Source organism: Podarcis cretensis (genome assembly GCF_951804945.1).
Source record: "Podarcis cretensis genome assembly, chromosome: 15".
Classification (NCBI taxonomy): Eukaryota; Metazoa; Chordata; class Lepidosauria; order Squamata; family Lacertidae; genus Podarcis; species Podarcis cretensis.
The window spans coordinates 27,820,511-27,842,143 of NC_137185.1; the positions used below are offsets into that span (position 1 = coordinate 27,820,511).

The 21,633-nt window shown below is 47.5% G+C and overlaps 1 protein-coding gene across 2 annotated transcripts in view; it reads right to left on the reverse strand.

Moving 5' to 3' along the window:
• Positions 1 to 7,119: 7,119 nt before the first annotated feature.
• The window catches only part of CADM1 (cell adhesion molecule 1), a 528,696-nt gene continuing 514,182 nt past the window's right edge, over positions 7,120 to 21,633 (reverse strand). Inside the window, exon 9 of one of the 2 annotated variants that reach the window (XM_079954778.1) lies at positions 7,120 to 7,364. In XM_079954778.1, coding sequence (XP_079810904.1) covers positions 7,135 to 7,364 — 230 coding nt within the window. In that variant the 3' untranslated portion in view covers positions 7,120 to 7,134. Of the gene's footprint in view, positions 7,365 to 11,558; positions 11,747 to 21,633 lie in introns of those variants that run through there. The other variant, XM_079954781.1, reaches the window with a different exon arrangement.

Sequence of the window (21,633 nt, forward strand, 5' to 3'; positions counted from 1 at the left end):
CAAGACCTCTCCCATAGGACTATGGTGAGACTGCGTTTGGTGGGTCTGTGAGATGTTTTCTCTGGACAAGACCCCAGGCTGTGTCCCCAAGACTCTCAGGTCTAATTGTCACTGAGAAGAATTATGTTGGATCAACCCACCCAGTCCAACATCCGGTCTCCTCCACTAGCCAACCAGTAAACTCTAAGAAAGCTACCAGCATGGCACGAGGGCAAAAGTCCTTCACTGCTGTTGTTTCCCCCTGCCTCATGGAGTAACTGGTACCGTGATGCACCGTGTAGCTTTGTGATGACACTGAAAAGGACCAATCCTCCATGAATCTGTCAGCTCCCTTTTCTGCGTCATAATATAGTCTTAGTGATAGATCCATGTGCACACACAAAAAAAAAAACCACCAGGATGTTTGTGACATTTCTAAGCTAGGACATGATAGTTTTCCTTGTGCAAAGATATCTCTCTCTCTCTCTCTCTCTCTCTCTCTCTCTCACACACACACACACACACACACACAGAGAGAGAGAGAGAGAGAGAGAGAGAGAGAGAGAGAGAGAGAGGAGTATTCCATGTCTGCTCCCACCTGCAGTGATACTAGGGCTGCCATAAGTCAAGATTTTCCCGGATACAGCCAGGAAATGGGCTTGAAAATGGTGAATCAGCAAAATGTCTGGGGAAACCCAGAAGTATTGCAAGTAGGATTTAAAAAAATCTTTTAAAATCCCAGAATCCCAGATTTTCACTTTTCAGGCACATGTAATCAACCTCCAGAAGAACTCAGAAGAGATCTTGACCCCTTTTTGTCTGCAGTCCACTTTGGTGTAATCTCTAAAAAAAGGCAAATTTCAGCAATTATGTTTCTGAATACCAGATGCTGGGAATCACAGGTGGGCAGAGTGCTGTTGTGCTCATGTCCTGTTTGCTGGCTTCCTAGAACAAGCCCCTGGTTGGTCACTGCAAGAATAGGAGGAAGGACTAGATGGGCTCCTTGCCTCATTCAGCAGGTTCTTCTCATGTTCTTATGCTAAAAATGTATGAAGTGGGTGTCTTTAAATGGTGGCTCCTTACAGCAGGCTCCTTACCAGCTTGAGGAGTCAAAATTTATTCAAAGGTCTTTCTTAAGCCCACCTACCCCTTCAGACAATAGGCAGGCAGGGACCCTTGATAGAGCCTTTTCAGTGATGGCACCCTGACATTGGAACTCTACTCCATGTGCCTATTTTCATGGCCCAAGCCTCATGCCTTTCTGGGGCCAAGCAGAGACCTCCTAATTCAGCCAGGGCTCCCCCCACTTTAGCTGCTGTCTTTTAAAGCACTGTTTATAAAGCTGGTTCACAAAGTTGCTCTGTTTTGCTTTGTTTAATCACAGTCAGTTTTTAGATATTATTCCTGTTTGCAAATTCTGTGTTAGTTGCTTGCAGCACCTTTTGCCTAGCAGAGCAGGAGGGGAGGGTAAAACAAGAAGGAATCCCTTTTAAAGAAGGAAAGAAAATATACAAGCTGAGATGGCTCAGTCAATATAGAGCATGAGACTCTTAATCTCAGGGTTGTGGGTTCGTGGTCCACATGAAGTATTCCTGCACTGCAGGGAGTTGCATCAGATGGCCCTTGTGGTCCCTTCCAACTCTACAGTTCTGTGATTCTATACCTACTTTGTGCAATGCTGGCTTAAATGGAGCTGAAGGGTAAGGGGGGGTGGCTCTTCAGCTATGCCACATAGTTAGGGGAACCATAGTGCATGGATAACAGGCACAGTCAGTCGTGTGCAAAAGTATCAACCCTTTTAACAGTGCATGTGTCTGAGCCAGTAAGGTAAATGTAAAAGGTAAAGGACCCCTGGAGAGTTAAGTCCAGTCAAAGGCGACTATGGGGTTGTGGCACTCATCTTGCTTTCAGACCGAAGGAGCCGGCATTTGTCCACAGACAGCTTTCCAGATCATGTGGCCAGTATGGCTAAATCACTTCTGGTGCAACGGAACACCGTGACAGAAACCAGAGTGCATGGAAACACCGTTTACCTTCCCGTCGCAGAGGTACCTATTTATCTACTTGCACTTGCGTGCTTTCGAATTGCTAGGTTGGCAGCAGCTGGGAGAGAACAATCGGAGCTCACCTTGTCGCTGGGATTCAAACCGCTGACCTTCCGATCGGCAAGCCCCAGAGGCCCACAACGCCACCCGCGTCCATGCCTGAGCCAGTAAGAAACTGTGTAATGCATGGGCATGTGGTACACAGGTGATTTGAACAAGCTGACATATGTGGAAGGGCCAGGCAGGGATTGTTTTGAAGTCTACTGGTCGTGAGCTTGCGATTCCATTTGCAAAGAAGTGCTGGGATCCACAGGTTCTGCCGCTTTAAACAGTCCTCTGCTGTGCAGTGCTGTTGCTGCCACCCACACAACCTGAACCTTAAAGCAACAACAAGCACAGACTCACTCAGCTGGATTGCTCTCTCTCCCTCCCTACTCCCTCGTGAGCTCAGCCCGAAGCTGAGAGAGGAGCCAGCCTGCTATTGCAGCAGTTGGTCTTCAAGTGTCTCTTTGGCACAAATAACACAGAATGCTAATGAATGGCAGGAGAGGTGGTGGCGGCATGGGAGGGGGAAGAGAAAGTGATGCTTTCCTCCGTGGAAACCAAAACAAGGGTGGGCAAACCCAATTTTGTATTCCGCAGGTTTCGGGTTGGTGGAGGATTTAAAAAATGCAGGAACTCCTGGGCACAAATGGAGGTGTTAAAGGCACACATTATCGTTACAGGTATAATCCCCCTTTTGAAATAGAATGAGGTTGCTTTACAAAAAAAGAAAGAAAAAAAAGGAAATTTTTGTTTATGCTTCATGCCTGCCAAAGAGAGCGAGAGAGAGATGGGGTGCGCATGTGTGCTGCATTGGAACTCAATGTGCTTGTGTAGGGAAGCGGGTGGCGCTCTGGTCTAAACCACTGAGCCTCTTAGGTTTGCCAATCAGAAGGTTGGTGGTTCAAACCCCAGCAGTGGGGTGAGCTCCTGTTGCTCTGTCCCAGCTCCTGCCAACCTAGCAGTTTGAAAGCACACCAGTGCAAGTAGATAAACAGGTACCACTGTGGTGGGAAGGTAAACAGCGATTCCGTGCGCTCTGGTTTCCGTCACTGTGTTCTGTTGCACCAGAAGTGGTTTAGTCATGCTGGCTACATGACCTGGAAAGCTGTCTGTGGACAAACACTGGCTCTCTCGGCCTGAAAGCGAGATGAGCACCGCAACCCCATAGTTGCCTTTGACTGGACTTAACCATCCAGGGGTCCTTTACCATTTTACCATGTGTTTGTACAGATTTGTCAGTTTCCAGCGTGGCCTGCTCATTTTGGGGGGGGGTCCTTTTTCTGACAACAACAATCCACTGGTGAGGCCAGCTGGGCAGCTTTTTAGGGCCAGGGCCTCCAAAATAAAATTTGATGAAGAAGGTAGTGCTTTTTTCTTCAGCCAGAAGATGCCAGAGTGCAATTCCAGGACCTCTCCGCGGGACACCATTGTGGGCTGATGCTCCCCTTGACCACTTCTTGCCTTTACGTACTTCTGAGAAGCCCAAAATGAACATTTCAAGTCAAAACAGAAGCTGGCCAGCATGTGCAAATCTTACCTTTTTTTAGATCTACGACTCCGCCTAGTTTCTAGCTGGTCCTAGCTGCAGTTGGTCAAGCTATGGTTCCTTCCTTCCTTTAAATGAAAAATTTTTGAAAGCAAATTTCTAGCATGTTGAGCAGCTGGCTTTAATTGTTGCTTTACAGTCCTGCTGGTTTGCTGTCATGTGACGCTGCTGTTTTTGTGTTTTATATTGTCTTACGGTCGCATTTTTACAGTGTTGTTTTATTCCTTTAACCGTACGGCGCTGTGGGAGTGGATGCTGGAGGGTGGTTCATAACCTCTCTGAATAAATAAAAAGATAAATTCAAATTAGGGGAGCCTTCATGAGAATCCCACCCTCTCCCCCCCCAAAAAAGAGAGGAAAAAACAACATTATCTGGAGTAACTTAGTAACCCAAATGCTTTCCCTTTATATCACATTCTTGAGGTGTGTTTTGTTTTTGTTTTAAGAAAAGAAAACACCATGCAGGTTACCCTATAATCCTTGCAACAGCTCTGTAAGGTAGGTCAGTTTATTTTTTTATTTGAATTTTATTTATTTATTAAAGTTCTTATGTTACATCGGTAAACATTATCATATTACATCACGAGGCTTATTATACTATAATTTTCAACATGTATACAAAGTTTATATACTAAAAGAAAAGAAAAGAAAAAAAAACAAGGGCAAAAATCTATTCCAAAATCATATATATACCAACACTTTGGACTTCCTGTCTCTCCCGTTGTATATTCATGTTTTACAAATAAATGTACTCTTATTATTGTATTTTTCTTTACATTTTATCTAATACATTCCTATATCAATATGTACCTTTGGTCTTATTTCTCAACTCAATCTCTCTCCAACGTCAATCGAATGCTTGACGTTGCAGTTTATTTTATCTTGTGTCTATTGCATTTCATACCCCTGTTGCTCCAAAAAATTTAGGGTGCTGCTGCATATGTGTGTGTGTGTGCGTGTGCCCCCTCATCCTATCCTCACAACAACCCTGTAAGATAGGCATAACTGAAGTGCAACCCAAACGTCAATTTCTTAGCCATTACCAGATGCCACCTTGCAACTGCCTTCCACACTGGAGCCTGTGCATAGCCACCCTGAAGTCAAGGCTCTGAGGTTTTGAGCTTCCCAGAAGCATTGGGAGTGGAGGGTGAGTAGTCTGACGACTGGTATTGGAAACTGCCAGAGGCACAGGCACCAGTTCGGGGGGCGGGCAAGGCCTATGTCCCCTCTCATGTTACTTTTAGGGCCCAGGCCCCTTCAGTGTTCAGAAGACATTTGGCTCCGCCCCCGGCTTCTCATGTGCGATGTCAGGTGGTCACATAATGTCATGCACCTGTCACCATGACGTTGCATCGCGCCCCCTCAGTTGTCTTGAGAAGCTGACACCTCTGGTCAGAGGTCAGCCAGGAGATACAAAATGAGAGTTGGAGTGGAGGGCCATACCAAGCAGACAGGAGCCAGTGTGGTGTAGTGGTTAAGAGTGGTAGTCTCGTAATCTGGTGAACCGGGTTCGCATCCCCGCTCCTCCACATGCATCTGCTGGGTGACCTTGGGCCAGTCACACTTCTTTGAAGTCTCTCAGCCCCACTCACCTCACAGAGTGTTTGTTGTGGGGGAGGAAGGGAAAGGAGATTGTTAGCCACTTTGAGACTCCTTAGAGTAGTGATAAAGTGGGATATCAAATCCAAACTCTTCTTCTTCTTCTCCTGCATGTGGAGCAAGAGACTTCCAGTTCCAACTTAGCAGCTTCTGACATAAACAGAAATCAAGCAGGTTCTCTGGCCAGTCCAGCAAAGCCATCCTTAAGAGTCGTATGATGGCTTGGTTTGCCTGCAAAGAATCTGCTACAGGAGCCGGGGATGGAATAGATCGGGCCCCCCACCCCCACCCCACCTGCCCACCTTCCTTTATTTCACTCATATGCACAAGCCTTCAATATTTCATGAGACCTAGGTGCTTAATAATGGATGGGAAACATGTTTACAAAGAAAAGTTTCTCACTGTAGATATAATAGAGCACCTCCCAGGACCTGTTCTTAGCTCCTACTTACATTTCCCTACTGATAGCCAGCTTGCCGAACAATCCACCCCGGCCATCTGTGGAAGCATTGGGAGATGCTTCTGTACGCAAAGAACGAGGAGAGGTGGAAAAGCATGTTGGACATGTGTGTGTGATTTCGAAACAAACGTCTCCAATTTGGGTCATTAGGAACTGAGCCCACCCCCTCACCTTTGTCTCGGCTTTCAATGCTTCATCGCCTCCTCATCTGTCATAATAATAATAATAATAATAATAATAATAATAATAATAATTTGTTTATTTATACCCTGCCCATCTGGCTGGGTTTCCCCAGCCACTCTGGGCGGCTCCCAACAGAATATTAAAAACACACTAAAACATCAAACTTTGAAAACTCCCCTAAACAGGACTGCCTTCAGATGTCTTCTAAAAGTCAGATAGTTGTTTATTTCCTTGAAATCTGATGGGAGGGCATTCCACAGGGTGGGCGCCACTACTGAGAAGGCCCTTTGACTGGTTCCCTGTAACCTCACTTCTTGCAGTGAGGGAACCACCAGAAGGCCCTCGGCGCTGGACCTCATTGCTGAATGATGGGGGTGGAGATGCTCCTTCAGGTATACAGGACCGAGGCTGTTTTCCCTTCTCCTCCTTCCTTTCCTCACACTCTCTTCTTGAAAGGATAGAAAGAAGACAAGAGGCTTGTCTAAGTTCCTTGTCCCTGACTTTCTGTGATGGAAGGTTAGTGAGCAAGCTCAGAGCCTGCATGGCTAACTTGAACTCTAGAAAGTGTCATTTTATTTATATTTTTTTTACTCCTGCTGATTCAGTTGTCAAAGGCTACTGTAATGCTTCAGGGTTCTGCTGGCAGGATGAGGGGGGTCAGGCCAGCATTCAAGCTGGATTCAAAGGGTTTAAGAAGATGTATTCATCTCTTTAAAAATAACACAACCAATTCATAAACAATCAAAACAATTGACCCCCCCCCAAAAAAAAACGATCGAAGGAAAGGGCAAAGGAAGCAGATATGATACTAGTGTGATTTAGTGGTTGGAGTGTAGGACTAGGGTCTGGGTTTGAATCCTGGCTCAGCCATGAAGCTCACTGGGTGACCTTGGGCCAGTCACTGTCTCTCAGCCTGACCCACCTCACAGGGTTCTTGTGGGAATAAAATAGAGAAGTGAGTACCACCATGTACACCACCAGCGGGAGGAAAAATTGCTACACCAATGTAATAGCAAATTAAATTTAGCCTGAAGGAGGGGAGTTTTTTTGCAGGGGGGGTGGACGATGATGACGACATGGTAGCACTGTTCCGCTATCTGGAGTGCTGCTCAAGCAGCTGACAAACATATGTTCTCTGCTGTTGTCCCAGAGGTCAGGACTAGATGGGATGGGCTTAATAATAATAATACTTTATTATTTATACCCTGCCCATCTGGCTGGGTTTCTCCAGCCACTCTGGGTGGCTCCCAACAGAATATTAAAAACACAATAAATAATCATACATTAAAAACTTCCCTAAACAGGGCTGCCTTCAGATGTCTTCTAAAAGTCAGATATTTATTTCCTTGACATCTGCTGGGAGGACATTCCACAGGGCAAGCACCACTACCGAGAAGGCCCTCTGCCTGGTTCCCTGTAACCTCACTTCTCATAGCAAGGGAACTGCTGGAAGGCCCTCGGTGCTGGACCTCAGTGTCCGGGCTGAACGATGGGGGTGGAGATGCTCCTTCAGGTATAATGGGCCAAGGTAGAAAGGTAGATTTCAGTTAACCATCAGGAGAGACTTGTTAAAGGTAAGACAGGTTGGGCAGTGGAACCAGTGGCCTGCTGGGGGTGGATGGGCTCTGTTTTGCTGGAGGTTGTCAAGCACAGGCTGGACATGTTAGGAATGATGCAGATTCTGGATTCTCTGAACTGAGCAGCAACTAAATGGACCACAAGCCCCCATGAGAACCTAAGCCGTAGACCTAAACATCATCCTGGGTGTACAGTATGAGCCTGGGTAGCTCAGTTGGTTAGAGTGTGGTAGTGATAACACCAAGACTGCAGGTTTGATTCTTGTATGAAACAGCTGCATATTCTTGCATTGCAGGGGTTTGAGCTATATTCAGTGGTACCTCGGTTTACAACCATAATCTGTTCCGGAGGTCTGTTTGTAAACCAAAACAGGTTGTAACCCAAGGTGCGCTTTCACCAATGGGGCCTCTAAAAAAAATTTGTTCGTAATCCCAAAAAAATGGGTTGTAATCAAAAAAAAAAAAAAAAAGGTTGCAAACTGGGACACACACTTTTGGGTTTGACGTGTTTGTAATCCAAGACCTATGCAAACCAAGACGTATGCAAACCAAGGTACCACTGTATATGACTTTGGTCAATCACCAGTAAAAAGGGTTGGACTAGATGATCCTCAGAGTCCCTTCCAACTCCAGAATTCTATGATTCTGATTCTATGAAGTTAATTTGGATGGAAGAGGTGGCTTCATTGGACTCAGGTAATCAGATTTCAGGGGAAAGGCTCTTTGGGGTCATTTCCCCAGCTCCCTGTTACAAAAGCAGCCAAGGTCCTATGCAGATGTGAATCAGTTTGGATATCACTGATCTCCAGCATGACAATGGCTTTTTGCAACAGGCTAAGCACCTAAGTGTTGCAGAGAGTGAAACCAGCAGCACTGACTTTGCCCCTGGGCTATTAGAATGTCCCTCGCTCGCTCGCTCACTCTCCTCTCTGCTGTCTGCTTTTGGCTGAGGTGACAAACCGGCAGCTACTCAGCAAGAGAAACAGCTGAGCAGGGGCCATCCATTTAAGGAGCTGCACCTCTCAGCTCCCCACAATTTATCTTTCCACCTTTCCGAGATGAATACATCATCTCTGACTTCCATCTCTGCTCTCCGGTGCTGTACTCAAGCTGCCTAAGGAGACTTTTACTTCTCCCTTCCGAGAGGTCACAAAATGATTGCACGGCACACAATGATGGGAGCGACCTACCCTTTGAGGTGATCTGACCTTATCCTTCATAAAGCCCAGAGATCACCAAAGATCATACACACACCCAACACACACATCACAATGCAGTAAACTTCAGGTAATCAAAAATCTCCTTTGGGGTTCCACGGGGCCTTAGAATTAGATGGGGATCTAACCTAATGTGATGCTATCCCCTTGCCATAAGTATATCTGCCAAAGCTTTATTTGGCCAATCACATGAAAGAGAACAGGGGTGGGCTCACTTGCCCTGCCCCATGCTATCACAGTCTAATCACCCTGTCCCACCCCCCACCCCATGGATTGGAGGAGGAATGTCTGCAGCATGCTGTATTTTCAAAGCTCGCTGTGTGAATTCGGAACCCCAACTGTGCCCCAGCAGAGCTGGCTCCCTCCTCCAGACACTGGGGCTCCAATGTGTGAGGCCAGGCAATGGGGATGTGATGGAGGGACCAGGAAGCAAATTCTCATTCACCCAATTCTAACCACTGGGAACTGGCACTATTATAGGTGCTACGTAATACTCTCTCTGCACTTCTAAGAAATTGACTTTGGAACTCCCTGCTTATTGACACTTAGACAGGCATCTTCACTGTACTCTTTCTGGCGCCTGCTAAAACATTTGGGTAGCCTGCCCGGACATGTAAAATGTTGACATGTGTTTTAATGTGTGTGTTTTTTTAGTATATTGCAGGTTATTTTTTGAATAGTTTTAAATAGTTGCTTTTTTGTTGCTGTTGCTTAGTCGTTTAGTCGTGTCCGACTCTTTGTGACCCCATGGACCAGAGCACGCCAGGCACTCCTGTCTTCCCCTTCATGGATCACTGCCTTGCCGTGGCGAAGGGGCTTGAATAACTCAGAGAAGCTATGAACTACGCCGTGCAGGGCCACCCAAGATGGGCAGGTCATAGTGGAGAGTTTTGACCAAATGTGATCCACCTGGAGCAGGAACCAGCAAGCCACTCCAGTATCCCTGCCAAGAAAACTCCATGGACAAAGGCAACAGGAGTATAAAAAATATAGCTTTTAAGTGGGTTTTTTTTTTAAAAAAAAATACTGATAGTTCTTTCTTTCTTTTTGAAAACTACGTTGAGGTTTTACCGCAGTGTCTAAATCTCGTGAAATAAATTAATAAATATTGGAGGTGGAGGTTCTGAAAATCCAGATTTTCAAAATATAGATTGCTACTATATTCCTTTATCTAATCATCATCGTCATCATCAAAGGCAGAGGAATGATAGTAAAAGATTTAAAACCTTCACATTCAGGAAGGCAGATTCAGCCTCTCAGTGGGTGGTACAGAATTGTCTGGCCGAAAAGAAGGTCATAATAATTAAATGATGTCCTTCTTGTTAGCTGTTTGATCTCTGTAAATTCACAGTCTGGTCTCCTGTCTTCATCCAGGTAACATAACAAGACTGTAAAAAGAGCACTTCCCCATCTTCTGAGAATTGGGAGAAACATTATAGTCATCCCCGAGACTAGATAACAATTGAGAGCACATCTAATGCTTAAAAAAAGATACTCATGTATCAACCAACCTTCTAAGTGGAGATTTTTTTTTACCTAGTCGGTATCTGAATTTATTTGAAATTGCTTTTATATATGTAATTGCTTACATTTTATAGATGTGTATTTTATTGTTTCATATATACAGTTGTTCTTGCTGTTTTATACATGCAAATATTTTGCAAGTGGATTTTATCATACAGTGAAATGGTTTTGAGATGCCGTGTAGGAAGTGATTCATAAATGAAATTAATAATATAATAGCATATAATAGCAACAACAACAACAATTTCACTCCCCAGTCAGCTGCGAGGCATCTTCCCTGCAATCACCAAATGGTCCAATGAATAGCAGGGTTGTGGGGCCATTTTGGTCAACCACAAAAGTCATGCTGTGCATTCCCAAGGGGTGCTACAGTCAGGGTGAAATGCCGCTGAGCTGCTGCAGAAGGTAGTCCACTGCTTGAAGGAGTGGCAAGGTTGTTGTTGTTTTACTTAAGTAAAGGGAAAAATAAAGCTCTTATCTTGAATTTATTTAAGGTAAGAAAAGTCACCTGCCCCCTTAGAGATTGAACTGACCTTCAGGAAAAAGCTTTATCCCATCTCAAGATGGGTTTGAATACTTTGGTCCCCTTTAGTTTAAAATGTTTCTCTAGACTACTCTGAGACTTAAACAGATGCTGGTACATAAGATATATTTATAATGATAGAACTATTGAATTGCAGAGTGGGAAGGGATCCTAAGGGTCATCTATTCCAACCCCTACCAATGGAGGAATCACAGCTAAAATATTACTGACAGATGGCCATCCAACCTCATGTTAAACAAACCTCCAATGAAGTAGAGTCCGCCACCTTCCAAGGCAGTCCATTCCATTGTTGAACAGCTCTTATTACAGTATAGAATAGATTGTCAATATTAAGTTGGTAATTCAGTCCCACAGGAAGGAGTGATGGCCACAAAAATGGAGAAGAGGAGTATCAATGGCTACTAGCCAGGAAGACTATGTTCCACCTCCACTATTGGAGGCACAATACCTCTGAATACCAGTTGGTGGGAGTTACAAGTGGAGATAGTGGCATAGCATGGGTTTCCAGAGCCGTAGTTTCCAGGGGCAGTTTCCAGAGCCAGAGTTTCCAGGGGCAGGGCAAGTGCTGAACCTCCCTGGTGGACTGGGCATCTAGGGTAGAGGTGTGCCCCAGGGGAACACACAAAGCCTATGAGGCACATGGCTGCCAGTGTCACCTTCTGGCTCGGCCAGTCCAGGGTGGGGTGTAATAATAATAATAATAATAATTTATTATTTATACCCTGCCCGTCTGGCTAGGTTTCCCCAGCCACTCTGGGCGGCTTCCAACAAAACACTAAAATACAATAACCTATTAAACATTAAAAGCTTCCCTAAACAGGGCTGCCTTCAGATGTCTTCTAAAAGTTTGGTAGTTATTTTTCTCTTTGACATCTGGTGGAAGGGCGTTCCACAGGGCGGGCGCCACTACCGAGAAGGCCCTCTGCCTGGTTCCTTGAAACTTGGCTTCTCGCAGCGAGGGAACCGCCAGAAGGCCCTCGGCACTGGACCTCAGTGTCCGGGCAGAACGATGGAGGTGGAGATGCTCCTTCAGGTATACTGGGCCGAGGCTGTTTAGGGCTTTAAAGGTCAGCACCAACACTTTGAATTGTGCTTGGAAACGTACTGGGAGCCAGTGTAGGTCTTTCAAGACTGGTGTTATATGGTCTCGGCAGCCACTCATCAGTCACCAGTCTAGCTACCGCATTCTGGATTAGTTGTAGTTTCCGGGTCACCTTCAAAGGTAGCCCCACGTAGAGCGCATTGTAGTAGTCCAAGTGAGAGATAACTAGAGCATGCACCACTCTGGTGAGACAGTCTGAGGGCAGGTAGGGTCTCAGTCTGCGTACCAGATGGAGCTGGTAGACAGCTGCCCTGGACACAGAAGGCCTGGCCCAGGCACTGCTTGCTTCCCCATGGCTCCAGAAGGTGACAGGAGCTCAGCCTGTCATGGGGGTGCCTGGTTGCACCCCTCTCAGAATTTTCCGCCACTGAGTGGGGAGAGTTGCTGTTGCACTCCATGTCCTGCTTGTGGGCTTCCTAATGGCACATCTGATTGGCTGCTGTGAGAACAGGATGCTGGACTAGGTGGGTCCCCTTTGGCCTGATCCAGTAGGTCTTTTCTCATGCAGCTGAAAGAACAATAGATCTCTCCTGTATCCTTGGCCTGATCTAAGCACATCCTCTCTGGAAACAAGACATACTGCCAGAACGATATTTTTTTTGTTCTTTTTATCATTGGGAACTCCATTCTTGTCGTAGACAGATATAATCCAGACACTGTATTTGGGAGGCAATTATTTCTTTCCTGGGTACACAAAAGTCCCTTGGCCTTGTGTCTTTATCGCACCGTGTGAGGTGTGCTCTAATTGCCCTCAGATGCCCTACCTGCGGCGTGTCTTAATACATAATTACATAGCATTAGTGCAGAGAATGGCATGACAACCACCTTGGATAATCACACAGAGCAAAGGTTTCTGCCAGTCTCCTGAATATAATAGACACTTTAGTGGTGGTCATATTTCCAAGCCTAAGGATTCTGTGTACGTTTGATGTGGCATTTTCAGGATAACACAGACACAGCGATGCTCTTCCCAGGCTGCCTGACGCCTCCCAGGGCTCAAATGACACCCAGAGGGGGATCGGCTTTTGCAAACAGACTTATTCTTGATTTATTGCTGAAACGGTAAGTGTAGCAAAATTGGAAAGCCACGCTCAGAAAATGGTTCATCTCGGCCTGTCACAAGAAAAAAGGGAAAGCGGCGACATTCCAGGTGACGGCTCAGATCCCAAATGCTCCCCACCTCATGGGGTCCAACAGCCCTAAAGTGACAAAGCAAATGCTCACCCCCTTTTGCCCCCAACCCCAAGTCAGATCTCTTGTGATACCCTCAATTTAAATGGTCCTAGGAAGGTGCTGTATATGTAGGCAAAAAGCCCGCAAGCTCTCAGGATAAAATAAAGTTGCCCTTCTGTGTCCGTAACAAAAGTATTTGGGCATCGTTTAACTCCTGTGAGGCACTGCAGCTTCCTGGCCACAAGAAATGTCAACCCTTATGGTGGGGGGGGGGAGCCCTTATAAGGGGGTTGGGAGAGCCCTCCAGTTGTTAAAGGGTAAAGGGACCCCTGACCATTAGGCCCAGTCCTGGCCGACACTGGGGTTGCGACGCTCATCTCGCTTTATTGGCTGAGGGAGCCAGCGTACAGCTTCCGGGTCATGTGGCCAGCATGACTAAGCTGCTTCTGGCGAACCAGAGCAGCGCACGGAAGTGGCATTTACCTTCCCGCCAGAGCGGTACCTATTTGTCTACTTGCACTTTGACGTGCTTTTGAACTCCTAGGTTGGCAGGAGCAGGGACCAAGCAACGGGAGCTCACCCCATTGCGGGGATTCAAACTGCCGACCTTCTGATCGGCAAGCCCTAGGCTCTGTAGTTTAACCCACAGCACTACCCGCATCCCACCCTCCAGGTGTTAATGGACTTCAAATCCCATCAGCCCCAGGAAGCTCGAACAATAGTCAGAGATGCTGGGAGTTATAGTCCATCAAGATCTGGAAGGGCACAGGTTCTCCGTCTTTATCTTTGATAAGGGCTCTGCCAAGGAATTCTGGATTGGTCAATTACAGTATACAGTGGTAACTCGGGTTAAGAACTTAATTCGTTCCAGAGGTCTGTTCTTAACCTGAAACTGTGCTTAACCTAAAGCACCACTTTAGCTAGTGGGGCCTCCCACCACTGCCGCGCCGCCAGAGCACGATTTCTGTTCTTATCCTGAAGCAAAGTTCTTAACCCAAGGTAATATTTCTGGGTTAGCGGAGTCTGTAACCTGAAGCGTCTGTAACCTGAAGCATCTGTAACACGAGGTACCACTGTACACCAGACCTGGAGCGGGGAATCTTTTCTTATCCTGACACCCATCACCAGAACTCTCTCTGCCATATGCATGCTAGGTGCATGCATCTCTCTCTATACAGTCTCTGCATTCAGTATTATTATTATTATTATTATTATTATTATTATTATTAGTGCTTTTTTTTTTCAGGGATTACACAAGGGTGTGCAGTACTGGCACCTCTTTTTGTTGTTGTTAAAAAGTGTGGCACTTACTGTAATAACTTCATGATGCATACCGGCACCTATTTTTCTAGAATAATAATAATAATAATTTATTATTTGTACCCCGCCCATCTGGCTGGGTCTCCCCAGCCACTCTGGGCGGCTTCCATAAAAACCAAAAATACACTAAAATATCACAGATTAAAAACTTCCCTGAACAGGGCTGCCTTAAGATGTCTTCTGAATGTCAGGTAGTTATTTATTGCTTTGACATCTGCTGGAAGGGCGTTCCACAGGGCGGGCGCCACTACCGAGAAGGCCCTCTGCCTGGTTCCCTGTAGCTTTGCTTCTCGCAATGAAGGAACCGCCAGAAGGCCCTCGGCGCTGGACCTCAGCGTCCGGGCAGAACGATGGGGGTGGAGACGCTCCTTCAGGTATACTGGGCCGAGGCCGTTTAGGGCTTTAAAGGTCAACACCAGCACTTTGAATTGTGCTCGGAAACGTACTGGGAGCCAATGTAGGTCTTTCAAGACCGGTGTTATGTGGTCTCGGCGGCTGCCCCCAGTCACCAGTCTAGCTGCCGCATTCTGGATTAGTTGTAGTTTCCGAGTCACCTTCAAAGGTAGCCCCACGTAGAGCGCATTGCAGTAGTCCAAGCGGGAGATAACTAGAGCATGCACCACTCTGGCGAGACAGTCCGCAGGCAGGTAGGGTCTCAGTTGGTAGACAGCTGCCCTGGATACAGAATTGACCTGCGCTTCCATGGACAGCTGTGAGTCCAAAATGACTCCCAGGCTGCGCACCTGGTCCTTCAGGGGCACAGTTACCCTATTCAGGACCAGGGAGTCCTCCACACCTGCCCGCCCCCTGTCCCCCAAAAACAGTACTTCTGTCTTGTCAGGATTCAACCTCAATCCATTAGCCGCCATCCATCCTCCAACCGCCTCCAGGCACTCACACAGGACCTTCACCGCCTTCACTGGTTCTGATTTGAAAGAGAGGTAGAGCTGAAAAAAGCACCGATGGTGATGAGTTTGATTTCTTGCCCACCCTTCACCATAAAGCAAAGGTAATAGCAATTTAAATATATATTCATTCATTCATTTAACAAAAAGTTTAAAATGTATTACAAAGACTCAGATGTGTCTGAAAAAATATATATCTCTGGTGCCAAAGGTCAGGGTAAGGAGCTGGATTTTCAACATACAACAGAAACCAGATAATGAAGATACCAGATGCACCTCTGTGGGGAGTGAGTTTCACAACATAGGGGCTGCCACAGAGAAGGCCCTCTCCTGGGTTACCACCCGCTGGACTTCTGAGAGTGGTGGAACTACCAAGAGGGCCTTCTCTGCTGATCTTAATATCCAGGAGGGTCTGTAGGGGCTCTTTCAGATGTTTGGGGCCTATGGCATTTATGGCTTTAAACACTAATGTGAGAACCTTGAATTGGGTCCAGAAACAAACTGTCAACCAATGCAGCTGTTTTAACACAGAGGTTATATGAGTTTTAAATGGAACCCTAGCCAGCAACCTGGCTGCGGACCAGTTGAAGTTTTTGAGTCACCTTCCACATAGGATGCATTGCAATAATGCAGTCTGGAATTTGCCACAGCATGGAGGACAGTGACCACAGCTGGCCAACCTGCCAGAGCTACAAAAGGGTTGGAATGCCACATGGATACTCTGGTAATCCACACAAAGAATTAGGAACATGGAAATCTGCCTGATGCCAAATCAGACTGTTGGTCCACTAGCCTAATATTCTTTACACTGGCTGGTAGTAGATTTCAGGCTGGGGTCTCTCCTAGCCCTACCTGGAGATGCTGAGGAACTTTTGCATGCAGAACAGGTGTTCTGCCACTGAGGTACAGCCCTTCCTAGAGAAGTCATGGGGTCAGAAAGGGAGGCAGAATGCAGATGTTTGGAAATCTGCACTGAGCTCTAGATAATTCCCCTTGAGGTATTGCTTGCTGGAACTTACCATTGTGCGACAGAATTCTCTCCACTTACCTGGGCTTCCAGCCTCCTGTGAGGACCTTGCTCCCTCTCTCTTTGTGCCCCTGCAAAGATTTGAGGTGTCCCCCCCCCCCTTGCCATTGCCCGTGCTCATTCAGAAGCTGTTTTCTTCCCTGTGTGGCACCTCCTCAATTTGTTCCTTTCCCTCTGAAGCATTTATCAAATTGAAGAATGACAGTGTCAACCAAACTGAAGAAGAAATCGGAAGGGGTTGTGTGTGTCTGGGAGTCCTCCAGAATACGATCGAGGTGCTGTGAAGCTCAAGGACAACTACCAACGCTCCTAAGGTCATGGGCGCAAAGATAAACATCCTCATTTTTCACCATCCATGCAAGCTTGCCCTAACCATAGATTTCCAAGGTCTGAGGGGGCTGGCGAAGGCTGGAACAGAGAATATTGTTCTGCGAGGCAGCGACTGAGCAGATAACGCCAACCAGACACAAGGCAGACCACAGGCCATCTTTAAGAACGTTGTGATCCAACTCAGCACCCAAACATTGCTGTCCAAGGGGCAGCCCTGGAACAGGCAGATGAGTGGAAAACAGGTGTGTAAGCCAGTGGGTGAAAAACACAGGTATAAACCACTATCCTCCCCTTTAAAATACATAGAAACATGCCTGGGAAAAGTAGGAACAATGAAATTTACAAAAATAAAAATAGGCTGATGGGTTGATTCTTTTGTGGTCAGGGGTGCAGGAGGGAGTAAACAGTCCTGGGTGACTTCTCTGTGACCTTGTCTGCTTTTGCCTACTTTTGGCTGGTGCACCAGCTGTAAAGGTAAAGGTAAAGGGACCCCTGACCATTAGGTCCAGTCGTGACCAACTCTGGGGTTGCAGCGCTCATCTCGCTTTACTGGCCGAGGGAGCCGGCGTACAGCTTCCGGGTCATGTGGCCAGCATGACTAAGCCGCTTCTGGCAAACCAGAGCAGCACACGGAAACGCCATTTACCTTCCCGCCGGAGCAGTACCTATTTATCTACTTGCACTTTGACGTGCTTTCGAACTGCTAGGTTGGCAGGAGCAGGGACCGAGCAACAGGAGCACATCCCGTCACGGGGATTCGAACCGCTGACCTTGTGATCGGCAAGTCCTAGGCTCTGTGGTTTAACCCACAGCGCCACCCGCATCCCTCGCACCAGCTGTACCCACTTCTAATACAATCAGAACTGGCCACTGTGCCTCGTACATAAGTTACATCTCAACTGGAGCCCTGTAAAGCTGCAATTGGTGCTGAATGCTGCTGCCAAAATTTTGGCTACCACCTAAGTGCCTGGCTAATTCCATGTGAAATTACTTGGGAGGATGGGGAAGTGCACGGAAGCACCTTCTGTGATTCGCTGAGAGACAGGAAAGGGTGGAGCCTCCAGCTCAAATATAAGCTCCCATGTCGAGCTGCTGCTTTGCTGAGCCAGTAACTGTGTTTCAACTGCTCCAGCCTTTCTGGCCTGGGGAAACTGATGTTTTGTCATGTTGCCTGCACGGCCACCCCTGTCTTTTTCCATGGGTCATTCAAGGGGTTGGCTGTTGCTTATAACAGCCTTTAATATCCTTTAATATTGTCTGTTCTGCCCCTGTTGAGTGTGTCGTTGATACCTGAGGCAAAGATTGGTGGACTTTCTTTGCAGTGGCACCCCACCTATGGAAGTCCCTTCCCCAAGAAAATAAGCCAACTTCTTTGCTCCTTGTGCTCCGCCAGCAAATGAAACCATCTTGTTTCAAACCAGCTTTTGACTAGGTTTCTGCCTGGGGAATTAGGTGTGAGTGCTGTGCTTCTTTGTTTGATCGTGTGTGTTTCAATGGTTGGATCTTTTTTTTTTATGTTTGTAAGCTGCTTGGAGCAACTCCTTTGGAGGAGAGGAAAAGCAAGGCCTAGGGCTTTAAAACTAAAATTACAAATAAAATTACAAATAAAACAAATAAACAAATAAAAACCCAGTTTTGTGTAGAAGTTAAAGTGTCCGACTAGGACATAGGAGACTACTGTTCAAATCCACTCAGCCAAGGTGACCTTGGACCAGACACTGTCTCTCAGTATAGCCTACCTTACAGGGTTGTCGTGATGATAAAAGGGAGAGGAGGAGAACCATGTAGGCTCCTTAAGCTCCTTGGAGGAAAGATGGGGTGTAAATATAATCAGCATCATCATCTCAGCCGTGAGAGTCTAGGGCTCTGAATACACTGGAAATGGGATGGCCATCGCCTGCTGTTAGCCATGATGGTTAGCTGGGGATGCACAGAATGGGTGTGTGTGTCAGGAGTCCATAACCACCATGGCCTGCCGGTGACCTTCCCAGAGACATTTGGCTGGCCACTCTGTGCATGGGAGGGGGGAAGTACTGAACAAGAAATGGCTCTTGGTCTGATCCCACAATATATTATTATTATTATTATTATTATTATTATTATTATTATTAATTATTATTATACCCTACCCGGCTGGGGCAACTGCCTGGGTTGCCCCAGCCACTCTCCATTCTCCTTCCCTGTGTCAGGCTTCAGGGAATCCGACCCCTTCCACGGTGGCAGCCAAGAAGCAGAGAAACAAAAAAAAGCAGTTCTTACCAAGTAATTTATTCACTATGCACAGAGAGACACAAAGGAATGCAGTCTAACTAGGATAATGGCATTGCTCCAAGTAAAGTCCCACCCCCTCCGTCTCTCCTATTCTCCGTCACCCCTGCTTCGGCTAAGCTGAGCTTTCTGCCTCTGTGCTTTCTGTTTTGCTACTCTCAATGCACGCCTGGTCCTGGGAGAGGGGGCGGTCTGGCATGCTTTCCAAAGACACTGAGTCTGTCAGCTGTCTCTCCCCTAGTGCTTCTCCTTCTTCCTGCTGTTCCTCTTCCAGTATTTCCCAGCTTCTCCCCTCTGCAGCCTCTGAACTATGCCCTTCTGCAAACCAGTGTTCTAAATCTATACTGTCCTCCTGTTCTCGAGAAGGTTCTAGAGGAGGGGGGCGGAGTTCCTCAGTCCAGCCCCTGACACCCTGCCTCTTTGAACAGGACACTCAGCCCTTTCCCCTTCACAAATGATCCAAGCAAGGCCTTTTCCTCACTGCTACCTGCAGCTCCCAGGTTACGTTTGTGCTGGATTTCCAGTATAAAAAATTGATCTGTGAAAAAAAGGGAGCAGCCCTGAGATGACAGGCTCTGAATCCAGATTGAGTGAGAGGGACTGTGTTTGGAGAAAGACATGTTTTCTCCCCGCACCGCCTCCTATGCCACAGGGATGACCGAAAGATATGAGCATCTGGTCTCGGCGGCATTGCCCCAAACACTTCTGCTTTACTGACTGTCATATTGAAGGCAGAAAGGAACATAAAGATATACATTTATTTCCTCCCTGCTCAAGAGGCTCCGCCAAGAGAAAAATGCAACAGTTCAGAAGGGGCTGCGGTGAGCTGTTGCGTGTGATATATTTTTATCCTCGGAGCAAAAAAAAGAAACGACCAAAAAAAAAAAAAAAATCCTTCATAAAATATATTCCCCTCAAAGCTGGGCGTGGGAGCCCAGCACTTGACAACACAAAGCCGTTTCTGAAGGCACGCGGACAGGCACGCCACGACGCAACCGTCCCAAAGTGCCACTGTGAAAAAGTCAATGCCATCAATAAAATCAACACTGGTAAAAGCTGCACAGCTTGGCTCCCGGCTACAGCCGAAAGGGAACATTTTAAGCTGCCTCTGCAACATGCTTAGCGCACAAAGGCCTCATCCCGGGAAGCCGCCAGGACAAAGGCCAGCTGGAGCCAGAAGAAAGGAAGCCACGGAAAATAAATAACATTAGCGGAGAGAGCCGTCCTTCTTGTGACCACAGGGGCTGATGTGGTGCTCTGGCTCCAGGCCACATCAACGGCAGCAGCAGTCCATCAAAGTGCTGGGAACGCTACACTTTTAGTGGGCGTTTAGATGATAACAGGGTGGGGGGGATGGAGAAAGCCAATTCCAAACTTCTAGTTTTGCATAGTGTTTTAAAGAACATAGGAAGAGTCCTGCAGCTGGATCAGGCCACCAAAGGACCACTGTGCTGGTCCCGAGGGCTAACCGTGCAGTGAGGTCCGAGTTCAGTCTGAGGTTGAGGGTGCAGTATAGAGGCTGTCCGTCAAAGTTGAGGCGGGGTCCAAGGCAGGGAGTCAGGTGAGGTAAAGAACTCTGGCAGAGGAGCAGGACAGGGTGCTGGCAGGAACAGGCTACCAACAATGTTTCTCCCTCAACCTGGGACTGGGGCTGACTGGCTTTTATCTGCCCCGAGGCATAGGGCGGCACCGGTCCACAGGTGACTCACCTCTCCTGGCCTGGAGGCGAGCACTCCTCCTGCAGGAACTTAGTTCCCTCCGCCTCTCTGCCCTGAGCCTCTGCAGCTCAGGAGAGACTGGAGGGTTACCGGACCCAGAGGCAACCTCAGCTTCCTCTGATGGGACTGAGAGTGGAGCACCTGCAGGCAATGGGTCCTCTGTCACCTCAGGAGCCAGAGCAGACTCAGCTGGTGCCTGCACCTGAGGATCCAGCACAGGTGAGGACCCTTCAGGCTCAGGCCCGAGCCCTGGCTCAGCTGGTTCTGGAGGCAGGGACTCCTGTGCAGGCTGGGATTCCTCAGGTTCAGCCTCTGAGTCCAAATCCCAGGCCATCACACCCATCTAGTTCAGCTGCCTTTTCTTGTCATGGCCAACCAGATGCCCCTGGCTGGGAAGCCAACAGCAATCAGGGCACAACAGCACTCTCCCCATTTGTGCTTCCCAACAACTGGTAATCGGGAGGGGCTCCCTTCCTCTGATTCTGGAGGGGGCAGGTGCACCAAGTTGCACCCAACATTGGAGGGGGGAGAGAGCCACCATGCGTGTATGATGTCACACACATGACACCCCTCCAACACAGCCAGACCAACTTGACCCAACATCTCCCATCCACCCACCCACTGCCAGCCCCCCTACTCTTGTGAAAGGACATGGCAGGACAAAGATGCTTCTCCCTGTTGCATCCCTGGTGGAGACTGCCAGGGCACCTTCCAGGAAGGCCCTCTGGCGATTGTCAATGGGACGTGCAGGGGGGAGATGCTTTGCCCTGCCACCTCCCTGGCAATCCTCAAAAGTGTTTACACCCTGGCGTGTCCTTTTGAGGATCGCTGTGGAATTTGGGAGGGCTGGTCCCCTTCTTGAAAATATTGGGGTGCCTTGGCCCTCTGTTGCCCCCCTAGATGGTGCCCCTGAGAGGGGGACATATTTAGAAATGCCTACATCAACACCAGTACACCTGAAGGCTGATGTGGTACCACCTAAGCAAAATAAATTGATCCTGCTGGATGTGTGCATTGCCCCTTGGACAGAGGCTGAACTTCTCTTAATAGCACCAAAGAAGGCCAAGGATG